This window comes from Calonectris borealis, chromosome 6 (assembly GCF_964195595.1).
Source record: "Calonectris borealis chromosome 6, bCalBor7.hap1.2, whole genome shotgun sequence".
Classification (NCBI taxonomy): Eukaryota; Metazoa; Chordata; class Aves; order Procellariiformes; family Procellariidae; genus Calonectris; species Calonectris borealis.
The window spans coordinates 19,775,556-19,800,495 of NC_134317.1; the positions used below are offsets into that span (position 1 = coordinate 19,775,556).

A 24,940-nucleotide genomic window follows, 5' to 3' on the forward strand; every position below is an offset into this window, starting at 1 on the left:
GTTTTTAAGAAGGTTTTTTTGACACTCACACCATCCTAGAACATTTTCCCCCAGGTCATCAAAATACATGGTTGCTCAATCATAAAGCTTTCAGGTTAGACATTATTCCAACAACTCAATGTAAATGTCACACTCTGCTGAAGACATATTCTTTGGCAAGAACGCTGTGTAAGGCAAATAAATTAAGAACATGAAAAACAATGAAGCAAAACTGACAGCAACATGATGCACTTATTTTTTTTCATGTTTTATCCCCACAACTGCTTCCTACAAGCCAAGGTAAATGGTGGACAGTTTGGAAGATGTGTACTCTGATTGCCTTAGGAAACAAACAGACATAATGGCAGATTAATAATGAAACAGCTAATGCATCCCTTGGGAAAGAGGTACCTTCTGTTATTTTACTTGACACATTTTCCTGAAATGTCCCTTATTTCAAATACTTCCAGAAGCTTCTGACTACAGACCTGTGGGCAGGGTATGAACAACACATTGCATCACTTTATTACTTACAGTATCCAAAAAGGGCCAATTTATGAGGCCAAATTTCCAGAGTTTACAGGATTTTCAAAAGTATAAATAAAAATAAAGGTGCAGAAATTTAAAGAGAACTTAATATACTGATACTTATGTGAGATTGATACCATGCTTTTTTGAAAATTGCTCTAGGTTCCCATTGACAAGTCTTATGAGGAGCGGCTGAGAGAACAGCGGTTGTTTAGGCTGGAGAAAAGGAGGCTCAGGGGAGACCTTATCGCTCTCTACAACTACCTGAAAGGAGGTTGTAGCGAGGTGGATGTTGGTCTCTTCTGCCAAGTAACTAGCGATAGGACAAGAAGAAATGGCCACAAGTTGCACTAGGCGAAGTTTAGATTGGATATTAGGAAAAATTTCTTCCCTGAAAGGGTTGTCAAGCATTGGAACAGGCTGCCCAGGGAAGTGGTTGAGTCACCATCCCTGGAGGTATTTAAAAGACGGGTAGATGAGGCGCTTAGGGACATGGTGTAGTGGTGGACTTGGCAGTGCTAGGTTAACAGTTGGACTTGATGACCTTAAAGGTCTTTTCCAACCTAAACAATTCTATGATTCTATGATTGACATATTCAGGTATCTAAAACCTTTAAGCATCTGGGATAAGAGCTTGATTTTTCTCTCTTTCACCACAATTTTGCAATGGTTTCTGTGGTGTTGTATCAATATAAGAAAATGAGAGTTAAAGCTCAGTAATTTCAGCTGAATTGTATTCCTTATTTGTAAAATAATCACATTACTGAGACTACTGTTGTGTGCAGCAAATGCATATAGGACCATATAATCAACATCTAATTAGCCCCACTTCATGTTATATTTGCTTAATGTTAACTTTCTTAGAGCTATAATTTTTTCCTTTAACCATTATAGCAGTTGAATTTTAATTACATTACCAACAAAAAGCTCATTAACGTCACGTAATTGGCAGCCTTTCCAAAAAAACCTGAACTAATTGAGTATTTTCTGAAGAGTTCCCATCAAAGTATAATTTAACCATTACAAACAGCTTGGCAACTACATTTACATAAAGATGTGTCTGAGGAATGTTCTCATGTGTGGAAAATCAAATTTGATATTGCCATTAACAAAACGAAGGAAGCTGTTACATAGCAAATCACTTCCACATTTTAATGATTTTGGCTAAACTCCATGTTTTTGTCAAGAGGGTCAAATGAAACCCCTTGCTTTTCCACAAAGAAGCAGCAACCAATCTCTGACTGAGAGTTAGGAAGCAGCTTGCCTTGTGGGAAGGCTACTCCACAATCTTTTTCAGGTTATTTTGTACTCTCACTGGCTAATAGCAGAGATGAAATACTGTGTTAGACAGAACGTGGTTCTTATGCAGTAGGCTAACTCAGAATTTTTTAAACATGTGACCAGAGAGTAATTTCATCTACAGTGGACCTCTTGCCAATTAGCTTGTTCATATTCTTATATTATGACAGGACTGATTTAATTACTAATCAAAAGAATACAAGTATTCCTATCCTTATTAGTCTTTAGCATTTTTAAAAGAATCCCTAAAATAGTTTCACTGGAAACAAAGCAAAGAAAGCCTACATAATCCTTTGATCCTTCCCCTCCAGTCTGGGATGAATGACATTGAGATTAATTTGAATGCTGAGGTGATGATTAGAGATTAAAAACAGGCTAATATGGCTCACATATTCTGAATACAGGGAGAAAAAACAGAGATAAAATAGCTATAATGAATGTCCTGCTTTCATATTTAAACCTGAACACTGAGAGTTTTGCAGAATCAAGGTTTCAAATAAGAGTTGAATAAAATTTGAACACAGCATTCAATATTCTCAATAATTATCCAAACTTCAGCTTTAAATATCGTGTGTTCCTATCCCTGCTTGGATTCTTTCCAAGAAATTGGAAATGAATTTTGAGAAACTGGTTCTTAGCATCTTCTTAGGATGCTAATGAGGTACTTGCACTGCTTTCTTTGTCCTTTCCCATTTTACAGTTAACAAATGCAAGCATATTCATCTGGCAGTGTGCCTTTGCAATGGACCACCTATCTTTGGATTGCAGAATGTAAGTTTAAGCAAGATGGCAATAAATGCACATGGCATTTTACATTCTGATTTTATTTTTTCTATCAAACAGGCGTTAAATGTGCCAAAACATGTATTACCATAACATTTGCTAATATACAATATCAAAAGTGGATGTAAACATCAAGTTTAAAACTTCAAAGTTCCTGTTATCAATTCACCTGAAAACTATATAACCTGGGCACTGTTATCATCGCATTCTCCCAGAGATGTATCGGATGCCTTAGCATGCTCTGAAGAGCCTACTTATTCTGACAAAGAAAAACATTGTTTGAGAAAGTGGGTCATATGTGTGTAGAGATGTTTGCTGGAAAGGCCTGGAATTCCATGGTTCTGGTCAGTATACCACTGAAAAAGAAAAAAAAAAGCCATAAACCCCCTATCTTATGTTTTCAATTCTGCAATAGTTAAACAATACAAGAACTTCATTTTATTACCATACAGAAGAAAGCGGATGCCTCAAGAAAACAGAGGGACGTGCTAATCTTTTTTCTTTTCATCAGTTTCCAGCATATTCATACTCTTGCTGAAGAAAAGTTTCTAAACCTTCTGTAGTCTAAGAGTAAGCATTACTGCCTCAGTACTGACAAGTCAGTTGTATTAAGTCAGGCAAAAGAGCTTTGAGATGCCCTTAGGGATGAAATGCCCTTGACCTGCTGCACGGCCTTGGCAATAGGTCACAGTCTTGCTTAGGAATACTGGGCTCTAAGCAAGAAGCTTTCAGCTAAATGTTGTGAAATTTTATTCAAAACATCCTGCATTACAGCAGGGCCATGAACATTATGAATGGTGTACTGCAAATAAAATACACATATGAATTACGCTAACTCTTAGAAATAACTGACATTCCCCCGTAGCTGACCTAGAATGACTACAACTACATACAGTATTCCAGATACTTGAGAAATAACCCGGGTTTGCTAAATGTTAGTGAAGGAGGCAGAAAATGTGGAATACACAAAAGGGTCTACAAACCCCAAGTATAGGGAGATCCCTGTGTGATCCCTTTTTGGGGAGTTCATCGCCCTGGGAAAGTGGACTCAAGGCAGAAGGCCAGTATGTTTGATAGCAGGCAAACACTTTGGTCATTAGCTCTGAGAAAAAAGGTGCAGAAGCAGAGCTTAGCATGTAATTCAGAACTACTTTTCTCCTGTTCATTCCTCATTTATATCCTCCAACTTCTTGCCTATGTGTTTCTCTCCTTCCCTGCACCTGCTACCCCAGGCAAGTTTTGCGGAGCACTTGTTTTTTTTCTCATCCTGGATATACTACTTGGATACCTTATACACATTTTGCTTGTTTCACCTCGTGCCTGTGGCAGGCATGTCCAATTCGAGACAGAATCCATCAGAACCAGTGATGGTTTTGGCCCCAGAAGCCAGCTCCTTCATCTTCCTCTCTTTTACTAGCTATCAGCAACTTTCAGAAGGAGGCTGGACTCTCATTCTTCACCCTGGCTCATTTTAAAAGCCTCTAAGTTATTCTTGACAAGAGAGAAATCCTGCTAGCATCCGAAGGGCAAGAAGGCAGAAAAAAAAGAAGAGCAGGCAAATCCTTTGAGGAAGAAATTGTTTATGAAGAGTAACAAATGCACTAGCAATTTCCAGATTTTGAAGCACGTTCAGTTGAACTGGGTTCTTAAAAACATTGCCAAATGTCAGATAAGCTTATTGATAAAGCTATAAACCACTGTTCAAAATGAAAAATAGTCTGTTATTTACCATTGCCTGGAAATCCACCTGTGCATTAACCAGAGCTTTTGCGATTTGTGCTGAGTTCTGAAAATGTACATTATCTAAAAAAGGGAAGAAAGAGATTGGCTGTTGAAACGTGTAAATACCACAAAGCATAAAGTTATAGTGCATTAAGTTGTGTCCACTAATTATCAAATGATACAGTTGACATTACTAAGAATGAGTAAGCATCTTATAATATGTCATATGGAAATCTACCAAAGATCTAAGTACTGATCCCAATCAAAGGCATAGAAAGATGCTTAATGTTTTTCAAACAAAGTGATTCTGGCTCTGTATTTGTACTGCCATTTGCAAACCTCACCATCTGCTGTTCCATGGATGAGAAGATACTCTACGTTTTGGAAATTCTTTGCTCTTGCCATCACAGTTGAATTCTGTTGAGAGGAAAAATGAACAGTTCAGCAGCTTCAATTTAAACCACTCGGTCACAGAGCTGAGAGGCTTTCATTACCTGGTAGAACAACAATCAAACAGTTGGACTGGCATAATAATGACAGCAGTGACTTCATATCAATCTGAGATTATAACAGAAGCCATATATATTCAGTGCCTTTTCTAAGGGCCAGTTCATGAAAAGCACAGCACTTGCCACGTGTCACTCCCTGAACACTATAATTCCTGGCTCCCCAGACAGCTCTACCAGGGCAGTTTGGTATTGAGCATTTCTGTTCTTTGAGTTGGGATGGAGAATAGGTACTGCAAACATGATCCAAAATCTTTAATAGGAGTCTTTCCACTAACTTTTTTGGGCATTAATTCAGGCCTTTCTGTATCCAGAGCTGATATGTGTGCTGCTAGAGGAAGCTATAGACATCTTATCAATGTGAAGAAAAGAAGAAAGGCGATATGTTCCAGGTAGGGGAAGCTGTTCTGACCATTTAGTATGCTTATGATGTTATTATCAGAGAGCTAAATTTGCATGAAGCAGTTTGCATTCCACAGCTAACAGTACCAACCAAAACCTTACAAACATCAACATTTTAACCTCTCTCACATGAGTTCTTTCCTAGGCTAATGGTTTGCACTGGCAGAACTGTCTGACTTGTCCAAGTGAGAAAATAAGGATCCTCCAATTTAGCATATTTAGGATTGATAAATACAAACCCACAAGTAACTACGGAGATATGAATTTCACAGCACTAGCTTAGTTGCTACAGGACTGCCACTATGAGAGCTGGCGGGTTATTTTCTTTCTTCACAGTTCTACTTGTCCATGGAAGTGTGATTCAAGTTTAAGGCAGATCAAAACAGAAAGAGAATTCTCACCTTGTAGTGCTCAAGATTATCAGACTCTACAGGAAGACCCATAAATCGTTCTGTGTAGATAGATGCTGCGATATTAAAGAAGAAAAAAGCTATAGATAAAGAATGTACAGATATTTTTGTGCCTCCAGTGGCACATAGCAAATTAAATGTTGTTTATTTTAACTGTATCTGTTTTGCTTGGTTTCCTCATAACACACCAAATTTAAACATATTTTAAAAAATCGACTATGAAGGTTAATTAATAAATATCCTCCAAACTGTCCTTGCAGAAATAGTGATTTGATACTCATCTGTGGAACCAACAGAAGGTTTTGTGGATAAAGGTAATTAGCTGATACAGCTTTAAGCTACTGGGTTGAACTCCAGAAGTCAGTTGAATGAGCCAATGAGCCAATAAAGGTGCATGGTAGAAAAATGACACAGACTATTTTTGACACCTTAAAAAGAGAAGCTGAGCAGAATTCCAACCTGGGATGTGTATGTGTATATACAGTAAATACAGATATATATGTTGTCCTTTTCCTATTGAATGGATATATGCAGAAATTAGGGGGAGCAGGAAATGATACAGGCTTGCACTGAAAAAGTGGTGCAATTGCTGTTCAGGTCTCTTGTTCAATTCCTTTTTCTAACTACAACAAAGACTGTTAACAGGTTTGACAAAATAAATGTGAATAACTGAACAGTATCTATCACCAAGAAATCAGTAGGAACAGCTATCTTTGAGCTGCCTGGGTATTTGTAATTTAACTAAGAGCTGTTATGAAAATTTGTGGAAAACTGACGCAGCAGCTGTCACTACCAGAACATTACTTTCTTTATGACCTTGCCTTGAAAGAGTAACTGACACATATTGAGCAGTCAGGCTGCAGTATTACGAGAATTTTATTTATTTAATGGAGTCAAGGCTTTCTGACAAAGAAGAGCTGGCATCTTTCCCTCCCATGAGAGAGGTGACGGTCATTGTAATCAGTAAGGAATTGGGATTGTCTACCTTGTTGTCCAGTTTGGTACACTGCATTAGAATAGTTTTGTTAAAAAGTAGAAATGAGAATCCTCCCAGGAAAAGGAAAATGGCTCGATGTACTCACGTTCCCGTGGTTTATTATGTATCCTTTACGTATGTTACCACTGAGCGTTAAAGATGTGTACTATGTTTCCCAGAGCAGCCAAGTAGGGCTCCTGAAGATAATTTGTAATAAGCTAAGTACCAAAAAAATCTAAGTAGCCTATCTTTTATCAAAATCCTTTATCATTCAATGAAAACGGAAAATGTGCAATATCTGTTGTCAACACAGTGTCAAACAACCATATTGGGCTTAAGTTTTCAATAAAATAGACTCTTTCTGAATGGTTGGCATTTCTACAGTATTCTGAGCCAAATTCTCCACTCTCTTCTACCAGTATAGCTACAACAAGTCCACAGAGGTCAGCAGAATTGCATTCTAATGACTAACTGGAAGATTTGGCTTGTCAATTACTAAGGAAGAAGAAGATAAATTGCAAATTTTAATAAAACAGTCACAGATCTAATGCTTTTAACTATACATTGTCCCCGAATGCAATTTCCCTTGCCATCTTATAACTGTTCAGCTGTTATTAACTCTGACACAAAATGGAGGTGAGTGGGAGGATTTCAAAGGAAAGATTATGGTCCAGACTCTAATCTGTGCATCTAAAAGGGGGTGGGACAGAATTTAGAAGCTCTAGGGGCCAGTACGTCCTCTGACATACCGATACTACTTAGAGACTCAAATATGTAGCATCCTGTAGTTTTGTCCCTAACACAGTTCACCCTAATCTTAACATGATCTGTTTGCCAAAACTTATGACTCATGACTTCCTTCTGTTTCCTTCCTTCCTTCCTTAGTGGAGGTACATTTGCCTGTTTGGATTTTACAATGTGTTTTTAGCAAGATTCTTTAACTCCCTCCTGAAAATTCAGCTAAAGTAAAGATTGCAATGGTGTGGGTCTAATCTACTTTAACTTAAAAACTTCATTCAATTTTTAATGCTTTGACAAATATTTATAATTTTTCTTTTATTGAAGGACTTTTGCAAGAATAGCGCTTTATGCCTGCATTCTGGAAATAATTTTGCGATCATGAGTGAAAATATCTTACAAAAATCTTAATGTCAGTGAAAACATGAAGACTATGCTTCCTGTGTCATACAAATGTTTCCCCCTTTGTTTGCAAAACACCATAAATAGAAGGAATGTCTGTGCTAGCAGTCAGGGAAGGAATATTTCCCGTTTAACCAAAAAATCTTCTCATAACCAAGACTTCTTAGGAAACAACCATATGCTAAGTAAATGTGTTCAAAGTGCTACATTTTGCTCATTGAAAACATGCATGCCATGATTCTTTTTTACACTAAGGTTCCTTTACACCATGCCAAAAGCTTAACAGGTCTGCAAGTAAGTATGAGTATGTGCCTGCTTTATTCACACACAGTAAGGCCCTGGGAGTATACTCCCGGAGTTGCTTCCTCTGAACAGTTTGGAGCCTACGTCAATAAACATAAATAAAAATATGTCTAATAACACAACAACACAGGAGGTGTGGCTGAGAAACATGTAAAGGGAAAAATATTTAATTAAAAAAAAAATTATATCAGACACAACTGACTCCCTCTGTTTTCCACTGCTTTTGGGAAATAACTTTTCAGTCATCAGAGATACTGATTCTTGACAGAGATCATCTGCTGTATTTGAAGTTGAAGTGCACTGTGATTCCATTACTGGTAGAAAAATCATTTCAGCTGTTTCTATATTCAGTGATACTGTTTTAACAGGATTTTTAGGGAGATCACTCCTGAGTATAGCAGTTTATCAAGAGGGCTTTTAACAGGATTTTTAGGGAGATCACTCCTGAGTATAGCAGTTTATCAAGAGGGCTTTACACATTTATTGTTACAGATGTGCACATGGAATTACCTGGGCATACCTTCCTCTATGTGACAAAATCTGTTCCAAACTGCCAGTTGCAGTCAGTTATTTTCAGCAAGGAAAACATTAAACTTAAGGTCTTAAGAGTTTTATGTCTAGGTAATTGCAATGTCTTTAAGTTTCATATTGGCAGTCTCCTGCAATGATTTCATTTAGAAAGTCATTAAATGCTACATCTTGCTTTCCAAGTCAGTATTTATGACAAGTTTCCATACCGTAATATTCCCAGCTGGAAACAGGAGCTACAGCCATTCCACATTTAAATACTCCACTGCCAGATCCAAGTGCCAAAGAAGTTACGTACCCACCATAGGACTAGGGAGAAATCACAGACAGTTTAAAATTATTGGTGAAGTATATTTTGTTTTCTGAATCAAACTCTCATAAATTAATTCCAGAGTAAATATTTTACTTTGAATGCATGGAGTACAAAGCAACAAAAGCTTTTTAATTTTTTTTTTAAATTCATTTATTTCAAATGGATCTGATGTGATTTCTTGTGAGAGGGATTAGACAATTTTATTGAATCACTTCTTTTTTGCTACTTCTTCAATGCTTATCACAGGATACTGCTCTTATTACCACTTAGAATCATAGAAAAATTTAAGTTGGTAGGGTCCTTCAAGGTAATCTAGTGAAACCTCTATCTCAAAACACGGCTAACTTCAGATTTAAATGAGGTCCATCAGAGTCACATCCACATTACACAGCCTCTCTACTCAATCTGTTTCAATGCTGATCACTGTCGTTGTAAATATTTTTTTCCTAAAACCTAAACAAAACTTCCCTTGTGGCAATTTGTGCTCATTGCCTCTCATCCTTTCAGTGTGTACCTCCAAGAAGAGTTATACGTTTTTCCCTCCCTTAACAAACTACTTAGCTTTTGCTAATGATTGCCATATTGAACCAGTACTAATAAGCTCAGCTACTTAAGAACTTGAGGTTGGAGCAATTCCTCCCTACTGCCTGCCACTGTTCCTGTTATTTTCTGGCCTGATTCCTTAAACTGGGACCCAGCAAGGAAGAATAAGTTCATAGCTGGAAGTTAGGTAATGTAGTAAGTAAGCCTGCATATCAGAATAGATCTCTGCAACTGTGCGGGGCTAGTTGCTGAGACAAGAAAATGCTGTAAATAAAAAGCATTTGGTTTGGCTGTCCATAGGATATGGAACTGGGGTTGGAAAATATTTGTATAAGGTCTTTGGAAAAGAATGGGTTACTGTTCATTTTGGAATGGAGGGAGGGATAAAAATATGGGGTGTTTCATGAAGAATTCTGAAGATTATCAACCTCATCAGTAGCATATGAATTATTAAATAATTTTTTGTACAAAAGTAAGTTAGTTCCTCCCTCCTCTTGACATTCCAGCTTGAAATGACAATGAGGTATATGCTAATGGAAACAATAATTCGAACAATTTTTCCAGCTCATTTGATTGGCTCATTTGATCGTTTAAAAAAAATCAGTCCACAAGGCTAAAAAGTAAAGGATTAGGATCAGGCAGATAAATCTATGCACTGTAACAGTCAGAGAGATAGAGTTCAAAACCTGAATTGCTTTAGTGGTTATTTAAGAGCTTTTGTCATCCAGAAGAGTTTGGTGAGTCTGCAAGTACGATGAGCTACATAGTTCATGCATATCTGCCAAGCTGCAGACATAAATAAGGAGACACCTTTCAACTCCTTTCAAAGGTTATGGACCAGGAAATGGTACCATAAACAGAAAAAAATGAAAAAAAAGACTGACAGGTTTGGGAATAGTGCTGTTATTTGAATATTATATCTGCTACTGGGATACAATGCTTTAGATGTGTGAAATCTCTTAATTGGTTCTGGAAACACTGTGGTGAAATAAAATATGATGTGATTAAAAAAATAAAATATTTTCATGTGGCCTTAACTTACTTAATGTCACTTTAGAATTACTCACTTCTAAGTATCTGTGTCACTTAATTTCACCATATGGCACCCCATTTTATCCTGGTGTTATAGCAGCATCTGACCAAAGTAATTTAAATATTAGTTGGTAGAAGCTTCATAGAAAGATTTTAGCAACCTTGCTCATGTACTATCTGAGATCAGGCAACTTCTATAATTACAGTTGAACTGAATGTTACAAGATCCATCCTCTAATGTGTTTCTGGGCAGGCCTCTTACAATGAAACTGGACCAACAAAAACAAAAAAACAAACAAAAACCAGCAAAAAAATAAACAAAACAAACAGTGAAAGATCAGAAGAATTCTCCTGGCAAAGACAGGCAGTTAAAGAGAATGAAATAAAAGGTCTTTCCAAATGATAATCAGAGAAAAATGAACATGTATAAAGAGAAAAATAATGGAAAATGTTCATGAGTGGCTAACACACCAGTTTATTCTGCAAGCTTTTTTAGTTAGTGCTGCCTGTTACTGCTGGATAACTGATACTGATTTACTCAGAGAAGGAGTAAGGGTGGCTAATACAGGTCTGCCCTCCAACCCCCTTTAGCATTCCTTACAGTACTGTCCCTAATCCATGAGACCCTCAGGTGTTGCTTATCAGCTCGTTCTCCTGCATAGTATAATTCTATTATGCTGAAGCTGGATAGTAGGCAAGGCTCCAGTTCTGTCTATGCATTCTTGATCCAGCCATTCATGATGAACATAAGCAATTGAGTCAGATGGCCTAAACATCTTAAAAATCTCTATAAAGGGGCTGTATGGCATTTGTGCTGCCACTGAAGTTGGCTTCAGCTCTCCCATAACACCATTAATAAGTCTGCATCTCGTTTCCATGAATGGTCCTGCTTTGAAGCTGGCAGCACAGGAAAAAGAACCCCAACTATTCCAATAATTTTTTTTTTCCTATTAGAATGCAGTGCTATCCTAAAAAATTTGTACTTGAGGTCTGCTATTCTATTTCTCAGTGCCTAAGGGTCGTGAAATCTGGCCATTTAATAATAAAGACTTGCAATACATCTGGCTATAAAAGGTTCTGGGAGTGTTACAAAGCAAAGTACATAAAAAAATCAAAGATGAAAAATAGACTGGCTGATTATTTAGAATGACTCCTATACTGTCCAATTTTTCCACTTCTTGGTGAAGTTGTCAATGTTGTACACCTCTCAGACCCAGATTCGGCCCTACTGACCATTTCAAAGCCAGCCAAGTATACAGTGATTCAGAATGATGCAGTGGTCACATTTTCTGATGAGAGGTATTCATAGGACTTTTCTCATTATTTTAATCTCAGATCAGAAAGGACAATACTTGAATTTTGACACCATGCCAGTAAGTCCCTAAGTTAAAAGCAAAGCCAATTAAAATGTCTCAATTTTGCTTAACTTCAAGTCCAAACAATGTATTAGACATCAGCTTTTCAAAATTCCCTCTTTAGCTGCCAAAGATCCCTTTCTGGGGGCTTGCACTGTTGCAATTGCATGTATACAGGCACCAAAAGGAACTATCCCCTTTGGCAATACTATCAAACACTGGTAGAAGAAACTTTATACAGATTTAGAACAGAATAAGGAAGAATTAAAAAAAATTATACTGCAGGGTTATGTAAAGATAGATACAAAAAACCCAGCCACTTACCCAACCCCATATTGCTATTCGTTTCTCATCAATAAAACCCATTTCTATAAATTTCCTGTGGAAAAGAAAATCACAGAAATAAATGCATTATTACAAAAGATCGCTAATACTGTAACAAATTAGCAAAAAGTTATTTTTCTTTCACTTTTTTCCACACACCCCACCAATTTGAGCAAACTGACAATCAGCATAGCATGTCTGATTTCTACAAAGCATCAATTATTCAATTAATAGACATTTCAGAGGAAAAGGAAGAATTTTTCGTGAAAGAATAAAAATGCTGAAATTAATTCTTTCTTCATAATAATTTTCCAGTGAATGAGGACTCTGCCCAACTGGCTTCTTGGCAAAAAAGTTCTTTTTTCTTATACTTAGAATCCACCTGGATATTTAGTCCAGACTAGATTAAACATAATACATTATACTCATGATGTATATGTGCACATATATATATATATATGTGCTTATGCATATGTAGAAACATACAGTCACACACATACAGAGAAAAAAGTTCAGAAAGTGTACTCCTACTAATAACCACACTTCATTTCCCATAGCTCTACCTTCCCACAGGCTATTATCGTTTTCATCATTTTAATGCCAAAGGTGCTGGATTACCATTAGCATTCAGACCTTATCCTGCAAGATGCTTAACACTCTCATTTTACGAGTTGATACTCTGATCTCTCAAGAGGCACAGTATCAACCTCTGAGATTAGGGATTCCCTGGAGCAATAAGCTTTCTTTTTTATGTGCCTGAAAAGCGAAGAGCACATATCGCTACTATAATAAAAAAATAATGAGGAAAACATCTTCTAATGCTCCAGGTAGGTAATGAGCTTGCAATGGATGAAAGGTGCACCTTGCTTATGCACTCAGTAGTCAAATAGGTCAAAGAGAATCATAAATATTAGGTCTCCTACAAAAATCCTGCATCAGAGTCTGAAGGCTGTATTTCCAGAGCTGTATTAGCAACAGCAAAGAAAAGGGGATGCAAAAGGGAACCACAAAGGTTCAAGAGTGACAGATAAACAAAATAGGTTCAGATACATCCCAGGACACATAGCAGCAGCTGCTAGCCTTATTTTACTAGGACAAGCACGAGTCACTGACAACACCCAAAATGCGGGATACTATTTGGGTGCGACAAAGTTGGAAAAGACAAAAAATGATTCAGCTTTGTTATATTGCTGTCTTAATCCCTGGGGTTCCTCCTACAATAAAAGCCCCTCCAAGAACTTCCCACTAGAGTATAGGTTCCTCTCTAAAAATCATGCATCTTAAACCATGTGTTAGATCAGGAAAATGGAATGCAATACATTTAACTGAATAAAAATTTAGTCTAGGTGCTGACAGAAAACTGGGAAGCATGAAGTCTGAGGTCATTTCTTCACAGCCTGTCTCAGCAGATTTTGCAACTGCAGAATCAGTTTAGGTTCCCTCTGTCTCTGACATTTTATGTCTGAGTGACGATTCAAAGTAATAAAAAAACAATCTCTCTCTTGTGATATTTTAAAGTATGCTGTTGCTGCTAAAAGTTTCAAGAAAGAAAATCAAATAATAGATTAACAGAAAAAGCTGATATGATATACAGCTATTCTGTTTCATTTATCACTGGAAAGGATAATGATGTGTTTATATCATTGAGGAGGAAATGAATTATCACAAAGCAGAAAGAGGAAGGAAGAGATATCCCCCTCACACACACTTATAAATACAGGCAGTGTTCTCAAACAAGCAGAGAAAGCAGTGGAAACCAGGACTGCTACATCCAATTTCTAGCTAAGCTACTTAGAATTATGTCTGTTACTGGGGGAAAGAGGGTATTTACTATTGCACCTGGAAATCTATCCATGCTCTGATGGGCCAAATTCCAGACCAAAGGCTAGACTAAATTCCTTATTCCTGCCTTGCACTCATCTCTGTGGGGTTCAGACTAACACTTCTTTAGATGCTTACTTCAGCAGGGCTACTGCATCTGTAAGCTGAACAGGCAGCCTTTCTTTACAAAACCTCAGCTTTCACTCCCTCCCAAAACTTCTGCTTAGGGAATTATTTTCCCTTGGAACACTTCAAGTGTTTCAATGCAAAGGAGCCACTGTCGTGGAACAACTACCAGAGGACCTCAGACACTTTCTGTTGTTCATAACTATCCTAAAATAGCATGGAAGGCAAGTTTATGACTAACTGAACTCTAGAAGGCTTGTGTCAGGATTCAGTTTTGCTACAAACTTCACATTTGACCTTTAGCTAATCACTGTGGTACATCACTATGGATCTTTGGCTAATTGCTATGGTCACTGAGGTAGGTTTCCCCTACAGGGAAAATTTCACTATAATGGCTTACATTGGCTTACCTCTCACCACTGAAGCTTGTATTTCCTTAGGCCTAGGATTGAAGCCTATGATGATGCTTTTATAAAATGGAAGTGGTGAGATCCAAATGAGGTCCAAATGTGGACTTAGTAGTATATGGACTTAATATAACCCACAAAACCTCACTGACATCAAGCACCTCAGTAATAGTTTATTTCTACAAGTCTTCTTGTCTTATTTCCTGGAGACCTCAGTTCTCCAGAAGAAAGACTGAGAAGTATATTTAATATTTTTTTCACATTACTTCTTGTAGGTATGTAAATACAACAGTTATACAGGGAGATATTCTACTTACTTCACTGCTGAGATTTGGTCCTCAACTTCATAGACTCCTAGTCTTCGATATACTGCATGCAAAATCTTGTCACCTTGATAAGCTGTCCCTCTGCCATCCACTAGAGCAACTATAATTCCCTCTTTGCTTGCAAGATAGGTTATCCAGCTAATGCTAAATGTTTCCTTTACATTCTGACTGCAAGGTCCTCCGTACCTGATGATGAAAATTCACACATTTTCAACTCATATTTATAAACTTACAAATGATTACCAGATACTGGACTGTAGCTATAGGTACTTCTTACATTTCCTCCACAAGTATTTTGCTATAAGGCTGTGGTTCAGAGCGCTCAGTAGACAAACAGTTCAACTGCCATTTTCATATATTTGTGAGATTTTGCTATCTAAAATCCATTTTAATCCTTTAGGTCTTATGCCTAAGGCAAATCATTAGTTTTAGCTCAGCCTAAGGGGTGCAGCATTAGGTACTTGTCCTAAGGGGAATCCTTGCAAGAGTCATGCCTCAAAAACTCAATTCCTTGCTCTCTCCAAATTCCTTAGGTGTAAAACAGCTTTTTGGTGCTTTTCTGCATTTGATCTCCACATGCAGTCAGCAATGCCAAAGGAAACAGGAGAAAGAAGTACAGCTCCTTACACTCTCTGTCCATCCCCAGGCCTTCTTTGTTTCAGTAAGGAATATCATTTGCTGTTGGAGCTGTGGGCAGAACACACTCCACATAGCTGAGCAATACAGAGAGACACTCCTCATGAGAATGGCCTAGTGCAAATTATACATTTGACCTCAAGGACATGACTGACTGAATCTTCTACTCTGAACTTCATTCAAACATACTTAGGATTCTTGGACCTTTGGATCATCACTGGTTAATAAATAATGATGTAAGGTTTATTACACCCACTCAGGTCTCCTTTCTGCCTCTCATTTTTTTTGCACCACTGCAATTTTTGTTGCGTTTCCTGCCTGCAATAAATTAAATTCATGTCAAATGCTCTTTAGAAGGAACATTTGATCAAAAAAGCCAGTCCACGTGGTTTAGGGGTGTTTGGGTTTTTTTCTTAAAAAATGAAGCAGGTTCTTGTATTTTTCATATTAGCAAAGCTGAAATCAATAATTTCAGACTGCCTCATGATAAACAGAAGCACTAACAGAGCTAAGAACTCCAAGCAATAGCCCACATGTTTTTATCCTTTTTCTTTCTCTGAGGAGCTAATCTTTGCCATACTAAGATTAACATTAAAAACTTCATTGATTTCCATTGGGTTGAATTTCTATTCCAGAAGAATATTAAACAACCCATCACAACAAACAAAACAGAACTAAGTGGTTTTGCTTTTACTTCATAAAATGTTGCAAATGTCCTAGGTTTTGTTAAATTATAAGAAGTATGTTTTCTGACAAAACAACGTTCAAAGAAAGGAAGTGTTACATACACCTGAATAAGCAGAGGGTACTTCTTGGATCTATCAAACTGTGGGGGTAGAAGCATTTTGTACCACAAAGCTAGAAAAGACATATTAAAATTGTATTGTTAATGGTTAAAATGATTCCTCCAAGCATAATCCAGAGTTGGGTGTAATAGTATATGAAAATGAATCAGCACAAACCACACAATGCATGAACTACACAATGTGAATCACAGAACTGATGCAACTAACTTTATATTGAGCTGCTGAAGAACAACTTTGAAGAAATAAAGTGCCCACTTTTATTTTAATTTAGCTATCCATAAAACTATTATTTCACATAACTTTAAGTTCTCAGTTTTCCAGGTGCCCAGAAAAACACAACTAAGAATATAACTGTTGTTAAGATTATGAGAAATGAGTTTTGGAAACTTTTCACTGATTCATTACCATGGAATATTGTTTGTAAAGTCACTAGTGAAAACAACATTGTATGCAAGTCAATATAGTGTGTGACACATGAACAGCAGTTCAGATTTCACATTTTATTACAACCATAATATAATGTTTTTACATTATATTTAAACACTTTACCAATAGTATTAAAGAATTAAAAAAAAAATTGCATTGTGAAGCAGAGATGTATTTTAACTGCTATTCTACTGAGAGATACCCTGAGGCACAGACAAATTGGTTGTTGTCAAACAGGGCAGAACTAGGTCTCTTCTTTGCAACCTGACAGGCTAATAAGTTTGTTCTACAGAAAGACAATACTTACTATAACAAAATGAAGGCAAAATATTAAAATAGTAGGAATAAAAAGTATAATAAAGATGTGTAATTCTTACTTATACCATCCACTTCAAGTTTATTAATTTCTTCTTTTGGCAGTTTGATCTCTTGCAAAGCAGACTGCAATTCCCAATTTTCTTCCAATACTCTGAGCTCTAAGTAAAAGAAATGCCTGAATTATTAACTAATTTATTGTTAATTCCTCTTCATTAATTGAGATTCCTTTATTTTGTGTTCTTAGAACAGAAAGGAAATCTGTGAAATTTTACAAGCAGAGTAATGAAATCAACTCAGACACTTCTAATTGGGCTTGATCACATAGCTAAATAAAAGCAAGGCGCTGGTATTATAGTGCACAACTATTTGTTAGATTTTTATAGGATGTACATTTTGCAATGCAAATCATTTTACATGTTGCCTCTGAATGTTAGAGTCCGGGATGTCACGAAGAAACTCCTTTCTCCTGCAGAGCCCTCATCCCAGTTTTGTAATATGGTGGGAGCTGGAAATGCAAAATTCATCCCCTCATGCAAAACACAGTCCTGTATCTCCTCTCTTCCTTACCACAGCAACATCAGTTTAACCTCTGAGACACTTGGGCAGTGTGGTTAAGCGCATAGATGTTTGGGAATATCTTGTTTCTGGGCTAACGCAGGAAATTCAGTTTCTTAAGGGGTTGTGGCAAACCCTTGCTTAACCACTGTACAGTATATTCCTACACAAAGATACTAGACTTACCATATAACTGTCCTTAGTAATATATTACTGCACACTTAGTGAAACTCTTTTGTTGATTTTTTATCTAAAAAGTATTTAAAATTTTTGTTTTACTTGCTTTAGACCCAATTTACAGTTATATAATTTAAAAATTACTATTTAAAATGTAGTTAATATCCAGCATAGTCTGCAGAACTATATATTATGAATTCACTGGGTGTTACTTGTTTATGTGTTTCCCCACGAGTAGTGATGGATGAAGAATATTGTACATAATGGAAATCTGTGACTTTTAGCTTCACTTTCAATGAAAGAACCTTTTAAAACTGCAGGAGATTTTTCTTTGTTAGTTCACCTTTTTTTTTTTTTAAATGCAACCACTTCCTGTTTCTGGAAATGCTCAAAAATATACAAGAAGTACTCTCAGCACGTCTTGAGCTAGATAGTGCTCAGGACATGCCAACATAACACTGGAATTTGCTCTTTCAAAGTACTTTTGACAAGTTTTGCAGATTCAAGTGGGTTTTTATGTCTGAAAGATCATCCTAGCTTTGGATACTCACCCAAACTCAGCTGAACCCTTTCCATCCTTCCCCTCAAAACTCCTGAAACTTGCCCATTAACACAAATGAATTGTAGACGCTGGAAGGAGCTTCCAAACTGGTTTGGAAATTTAACTGTATGCCTCCTACTAAAAGTCATGAGTGATATATTTTCAAAATGCTGCTAACTGCAATGAAAATGGATCTACTAAAAATAGTTTTGCACCACAGAAGAGATTATGAAAGCAAGGTACTTAAGGAAAATTAATCCAAAAAAGGTCATGCAAAAGTCAAAGAGAAGCCTGAATTTGTTTTTATTCCTGAAGAATAATAGCACAGCAGAGTGAGCCATCATGAAACCAGTGGTGAGGATCCATTAAATGAAACTGTTCTCTCCTGCAGAGAGGTTAAGAAACACATATTTGTGGTTGGGCACTTAGCTGCATTTCATACAATTCATACTTCGATAAGGAAGTAGTAGGGGCCCTTGATACACACCATCATAATGAATCATGGAAAACAGAGAGCTATGACAATGGATTAAATATGAAAAAATCCATGCATTAGCTGTATTTAAACCTTTAAACCTATTTAAACCTTGAAACCTATTTAAACCTTCTGCAAAAGAAATACCAGAAGAACACAGTGTTTTTATAGCACAACTGCAATAGACACGTCGAGCAATCTTTTCCACCTGCAAACATTTTTGAGTGGTTAAAAAGTAAGATGTGCCAACTCCTATTGGAGTCAAAATAATCTTATGTTGCAATTCATTGACTTCTGCATGAAACACCGCTGATTAATAACAATATTGCGGCATTTGACTTACTCATGTTTTTATGTGTCTTCTGGTCAGACAACACTCAGTTAATAGTGGGTTATCAATATGGGCTGAACTGTAAGGACCTTGGCATTAGAACTACTAGTGCGTTTCCACTGATTATTGGGGAAGGAAGGAGGAATGCCAAATCACTTAAATTTTTTACAGGACCATGGTAGTTTTCATAGCATTTCAGGACTGAGGGCTTTAAGTTGGAGAAGAATTTTTAGGGAAAAACAAGGGACAGAGAGAGAAAACTCACTGCAGAGTAATTAATATTTTCATGGTTAGCAAATTCCTGCTTGGCCTGATTGCAAACAGTCCTCACTAACACGTTACTTAAAGAATGAGGGCTCTGAATGTTTCTTGCTGGAGTTCCCATGTTGTAGCAATAATTACACCTTGTCTGAAGCAATTATTTGAACTGATCATCTGAAGGAGCTTCTGCTCTTCCCTGACATCTCTACTGATGGCTGAAGAGCAAGTCACTGATCCAAATTCTGATTAGTACACTAAAATAGCTCAAACTGCAAACTCTAAATAGTACACTGTTGCCTTTTGCATAGGGTAGGGTTGCTTCATGAAAAAACTCAGTAAGTCTTATGTTCATTTGAATGTGAAAAGGAATAGTTTGGAAATCACAATAATGTTTTCTACAAAGTTTGACTCAATATTTGGTAGACAAAGAGTTGCCGATGTTCATTGCATCTATAGTGTGTAAACAGGAAAAACATCAGGATGCTATAAAAGTGCTGGACTCGGGAATGAAACTAAAGGCATCAGTGTGTTCATTGATATTTGGATTTTACTAATTAAAAAATCTAGAAAGACACTAGATATTTTAATAACAAACAAGATGAAAGGCTTCTTGATCACAATCCTACATACTGTATTAGAGGATCTGCATAGTGAAGATCAATGAGGAAAACAATTGCTCAGAAATAGGCAGGATATTTGCAGTACCTCTATCACCGTGGTTCTCGAAAAGAGTAGAAATGGGAATCCCGGGACCTGTCATAAGAATGATAAGAAGGCAGTTTATAGTTTGAAGCTGGAATTTGGTGATGGAATGTATATTACATTAACATTGGTAACTGACAGGTGTTAAAGAGCTCAAAGTTGATATACACAAATCTGAATCTTCTCTGCTGTATAACCCACTAGTCCCTACTGCACAAAATACATAAGGTACTGTGTGTACAGAGACTTGTATACATACAGGCACTGCTTAGCAAACATAACAGAAGTAACTTTAAATCTACCAACAAACTCTTCCTCCCTAGAGATGAAGTGACATCTAGTTAATACCTGAGATGTGATTACATAAGGTGAATGCAGAATTAACAATGTGAAACATTCTCCTGAGAACATGTCACATCATATTTGTGAAGGTGAGTGGCTTTCACATGATGACGACCTTACTGACTATTTTGAGCAAGAATGATTGAAAGGTGTTACTATTTGCTACATTTGCTTCTCCGCTCAGCGGAAGTTCTAAGGAACTCTTCAGCTGATCAGTCAGTGCAGAATCAGAAGAACAGTAAACTTTAAATGAAAAGTGCAAAAGGAAAACCTTGGATATTTTTGTTTCCTTTTTTTTAGATTGTGACTTCACTGTTCTTTGATTACACCAATGGATGAAACCTCAGATCACTGTAATCACCTAACTTATTTCAACAGAGCTAAGACTTCATCTATTACTTCTGTGTTACAAGTGGTTTCAGTGATCATACATCTTGATGAATTGAATTTTTCCTAGTTCAGTTACTAAAAATGTTCTCAGGTAGTAAATATCCAACATTTTTTGGCTAACACAGGTTTTAATAATTTCAATTGGGAAACATATCGTGGTAGTTTCTCATAGCTAACTTTCATCACATGAATTGGAAATCAGTGTGTGTTTCTAAATCCTGCTCTTGCTGCTGTAAGAAAAAGCATGACTTTGACAAGCCAGATTAGAATCTGTATTGTGCCATGAAGGACTTTCACAAATTTGTTTTTAATTCTAAAAATCCCAAGATTTTTGTTGAAAAAGTAAAAAAAAATATAGAGTGAAAATATTTGTATTTTTTGAAACATCTTCTCAAGGTTTTTGGACATGGAAAAGTTTCTTTCTGGAAATCTCTCCTGGTTATTGTGAAATTTCTATGATTTATCTAGCTGTCATTTGGGATAATCAGTATTATCTATGCCTCTGATAAATTTGAAAGAACAACTGATTATATGTTTGCTCCCATGCTATACTTACCATAACAGATCAAGGCATAGTACTTGGAATGTTCACTGAACCTTGCTGTATAATACTGGCATCTCTCTTTCCTTAAATTGCAAGTAATGCATTGTTTTCTGATAGGTTTACTTCCAATACTGATTCTAGGAGAGAAATAAAATAAAGCAATATTTATTTTGCTACAACTAACTTCACATGTGTCTGTGTCATATTCTAGAACACAGACACTGTACTTTCAGAACGGTTCAATTTAAAAATAAATGTTTTCTCTTTTTATCAATTTTTTCCCCAAGAGTATATTTAAACTTTAGATGCTATTTCTCCTCAATTCTCAGATATAATCTGAGGTCAAGATTTAGTTAAAATAGCTTGTGAAATTACACTTTAAACATCTTGAAACTAAATTATTTTACTGACAAATCCAGACCTATCTTCTATCAACCTAGTATCATTAAGATAATGTTGATAACACTTACTTGTAAATATTCCTTCTTCCTGGATAGCCTTCAAATTCATTGCTTGAATAGAAACTGTAAATTCATTTATATGTTAATAAATAATCCATAAAGGGATGACCTATGAACCAGCATCAAGATGAAAAGCCGTCTTGGAAGTTAACTTAGACTTTTTGAGATTTCTGCATGTGATGGAAGAGTAAGTTAAGCTTCTGTACCTTTCATCTTAATAAATCTTAGCTCAAACTCTGATTAGGTGACAAATAAACCATATTAATAGGAGTTCTGTCTTAATTCTCATGAGCTAATCACTCCAATTATGTAAGCTGTATCTATCTATATAGTAACCTGAATGAGAGACCATAAAAAGAGAGACAACTGAAGTAATTGCAAATAGTATGAGGGTTAACCACATGCTTAAATTTAAGTATTTCTAAATATGTCTCTCTAAGATGGGTGATTGAAAATAAATACAAAAATGAGGGCAATTTGCAAAGAATCTCCCATAAGTACCAAGTTTGAAAACCTGTGCAGTGCCTTTGCATACAAATTTGTTGTGGATGCATTCAGATACAAAACAAATTATACCTAGTTATAACTTGATGAGTTAACAAATGGTGTTCCAATGATTAAGTGTTGCTTTTACTGACAACATTCACAATCTGTTCCCTTCTTCATGATACTTACATTGCATCATTTGTTACTCTGAAAATGTATATTGCCTCCCATTCTCCACTTGTAATTTGGATTGCATTCTCCTGTGAAGCCAGACATATAAGTTATTGAATACTGTAGAATTATTTCAGAAACTTACAGTAGGTCAATGTAGAACACTTTGCTTGACTTACCACAGAGCCGTTGATGTAATGAATATGCTTATAACCATTTTTGTCACTAAAAATTTTGTAGTATGAACTGCTGTCTGATGTAAAATATGGTGCAGAAACAAAGAACTGAAACAGTGGAAGAAAAATGGTAGATGAGATGTAAGTAAGAGTGTGCAAGCTGTTTAACAGATTATAGTACATATACTAAAAGTAACAAAACTATTTAATCAGTTCAGATGGGACAAAGTACTTTGCACAAGTGTTTACATGTGATATTCAATCTCCCAGTCAGTACACATTACGATTTCTAACCTGTCATGTCAGATTTCTTAAGCTGATAATATAGATACCTCAAGTATCCTACAAATGCAAGCTCTTTACTTATAAGTGGAATAAGTTGTTTGTATATTCTGAATGACCTTTCTTTAGTTACTTAAAAATAGGTAGAGTTGATTTTTAAAAAATAAGTTTCTGAATAAAGCTAATGTTCATGAATGGTGCCAGACTGAAAATCCTGTGCACCATAGAGTTTGGCTGATTCACTGAGCAAATACAGCACTAAGCAAATGGATATTTGAAGTTTCCCATACTATTCCAATAATGTTAAAGAACAGATTACCCCAGATAAGACCATTCAACTTTTGCTTCCTTTCAAACCATCACGTCTTTACTAAAATTGTCAGTCAAGGATGAGTTACTGCAACTGTGAGTTTTATTTTCAAAATATGAACACAGAAGAATGACTTGCAAGCACTTCAAACACAGTACCAAACATTCCTGAGTGAGTATGACTTGAATAATACCAACCCAAGCCTGTGACCAGAAGCTAAATTGTTCTGGAGCCTGCTTCTAATATTCCTAATGCTTGAAATCCCATAAAGGCTAAAGCAGGGATTTATGCATGTGTGCAATTTCTTTAGTTTTAAAAAAAACTGTCATCACAACCTCAATACAAGTGGTGAAAAAGGAAGGGACCAAGTAAAATAACTAATCCTTGTAAATGTGTAATCTTCGCTTCAAATAAAAAAAAAGTCTCTTAAAGGACAGTGTACTGAAAATCGAAACTCTCAGTTAAGTCCACTGCAAGATATTCAAGCACAGTGTGAGGTTCCCCATATTGAATTCTGGTAACTTCACCTGCCTGAGGAGTAAACATAAGCAATAACACATATTCACTGTTAGAATATATGATTGTAAATACTGATCTCAGGCTCTTACGATTTCCTTGCAGGTTTGTTTTTATTGTGAGTTCCCAAAGATAGGCGTTATGTCTCTTCCAAGATAAAGGTTACTGAGTAGAGAAAATTTCTTTTGCCTAGGGGTAACTGCAGAGAAATATCAACTACCCTTGTAAGTGGGGTGTCTTACCTTGAAGGTTCCTCCCTAGCTGAAGATATGCAGCACTTGGCACTAAAACTGTGTTCTGAATGGGCAGGTTTTGTTCTTAAAATGCTATGGTATGACCAATCTTATCTCTTGCCCTAATGACATCAGAGGAATTTTACATCTATTCTTTGCCTCCAGGATGCTTCTAAGAATTACATTGCAGTATGAATCTACCTCTTTTCATGACTTCCCGCCCTTCAGTATAATGTCAAATCAGTTGGTCTAAGATTTGCAAAAGGAGACAGAAAAAAGGTTTTTAAACTCAGAAAGCAGGTAGCCAGACACTATGCCTAACACAGCATTAAAAGTCTCAATCCTACAAAATAGTGTTGTATGACTCAGAATAGTGCTTCATGTTTCAAAACACTGCTGTGAAGATGCAGAAAGCTGTAGCTTTTCATTAAATCAAAATAGAGTACAACAAGAAAACCTACTCCGCCTGCCCATCCTGTTTGACTCTCTTCTATGTGCTGTTGATTCTGAAAAACAAAATCAAGAATGAGTTTATGGAGATTCAAAACCTTCAAATCAAAAATCTGTAGCTGCCTGTAAAAGAGAATTTTAGAATACTTGCTATGAAGGTTCAGGGACTTGAAGGTTGTCCGAGATAAATAATATTACTGTATTAATACCATTATGTTAGTTAAAATATTATTTTTTAACAGCTGTCATCAGAGCTAAATAAAATCTAAAGTAATTTTTTTAATCTTATGCAAGATTTTCACTGAAAGCAAGAATTAACAACTACTTAGTCTCATGAATTTTTCAGTAAAAACCAAGTAAAATGATTTCAGGAATAATAATACTAAAAATCTGCTATTAGGTCTCAGAATATTTCCCTTCATTTCAAAGCTGTGATGTTGATTTATAACAATGGATAACGTGACTACTAGGTACCTTTTTTAAATGTAAACCTTGAAAACCTTAAAAATACAAGCCAAATACTTTAAC

The 24,940-nt window shown here is 36.2% G+C and overlaps 1 protein-coding gene across 1 annotated transcript in view; it reads right to left on the reverse strand.

The window, feature by feature from the left end:
• Window positions 1-482: 482 nt before the first annotated feature.
• LOC142083547 (prolyl endopeptidase FAP-like) overlaps window positions 483-24,940 on the reverse strand; it is a 42,686-nt gene continuing 18,228 nt past the window's right edge. Inside the window, exons 11-25 of the mRNA XM_075153092.1 lie at window positions 24,424-24,468; window positions 22,625-22,729; window positions 22,464-22,534; window positions 21,798-21,851; window positions 21,340-21,464; window positions 20,055-20,102; window positions 17,069-17,167; window positions 16,248-16,317; window positions 14,815-15,009; window positions 12,144-12,198; window positions 8,786-8,885; window positions 5,621-5,685; window positions 4,656-4,728; window positions 4,319-4,392; window positions 483-2,945 (exon numbers count right to left, since the gene is read on the reverse strand). Of these exons, the coding sequence (XP_075009193.1) occupies window positions 2,844-2,945; window positions 4,319-4,392; window positions 4,656-4,728; window positions 5,621-5,685; window positions 8,786-8,885; window positions 12,144-12,198; window positions 14,815-15,009; window positions 16,248-16,317; window positions 17,069-17,167; window positions 20,055-20,102; window positions 21,340-21,464; window positions 21,798-21,851; window positions 22,464-22,534; window positions 22,625-22,729; window positions 24,424-24,468 (1,281 nt within the window). The 3' untranslated portion in view covers window positions 483-2,843. The remainder of the gene's footprint in view (window positions 2,946-4,318; window positions 4,393-4,655; window positions 4,729-5,620; window positions 5,686-8,785; window positions 8,886-12,143; window positions 12,199-14,814; window positions 15,010-16,247; window positions 16,318-17,068; window positions 17,168-20,054; window positions 20,103-21,339; window positions 21,465-21,797; window positions 21,852-22,463; window positions 22,535-22,624; window positions 22,730-24,423; window positions 24,469-24,940) is intronic.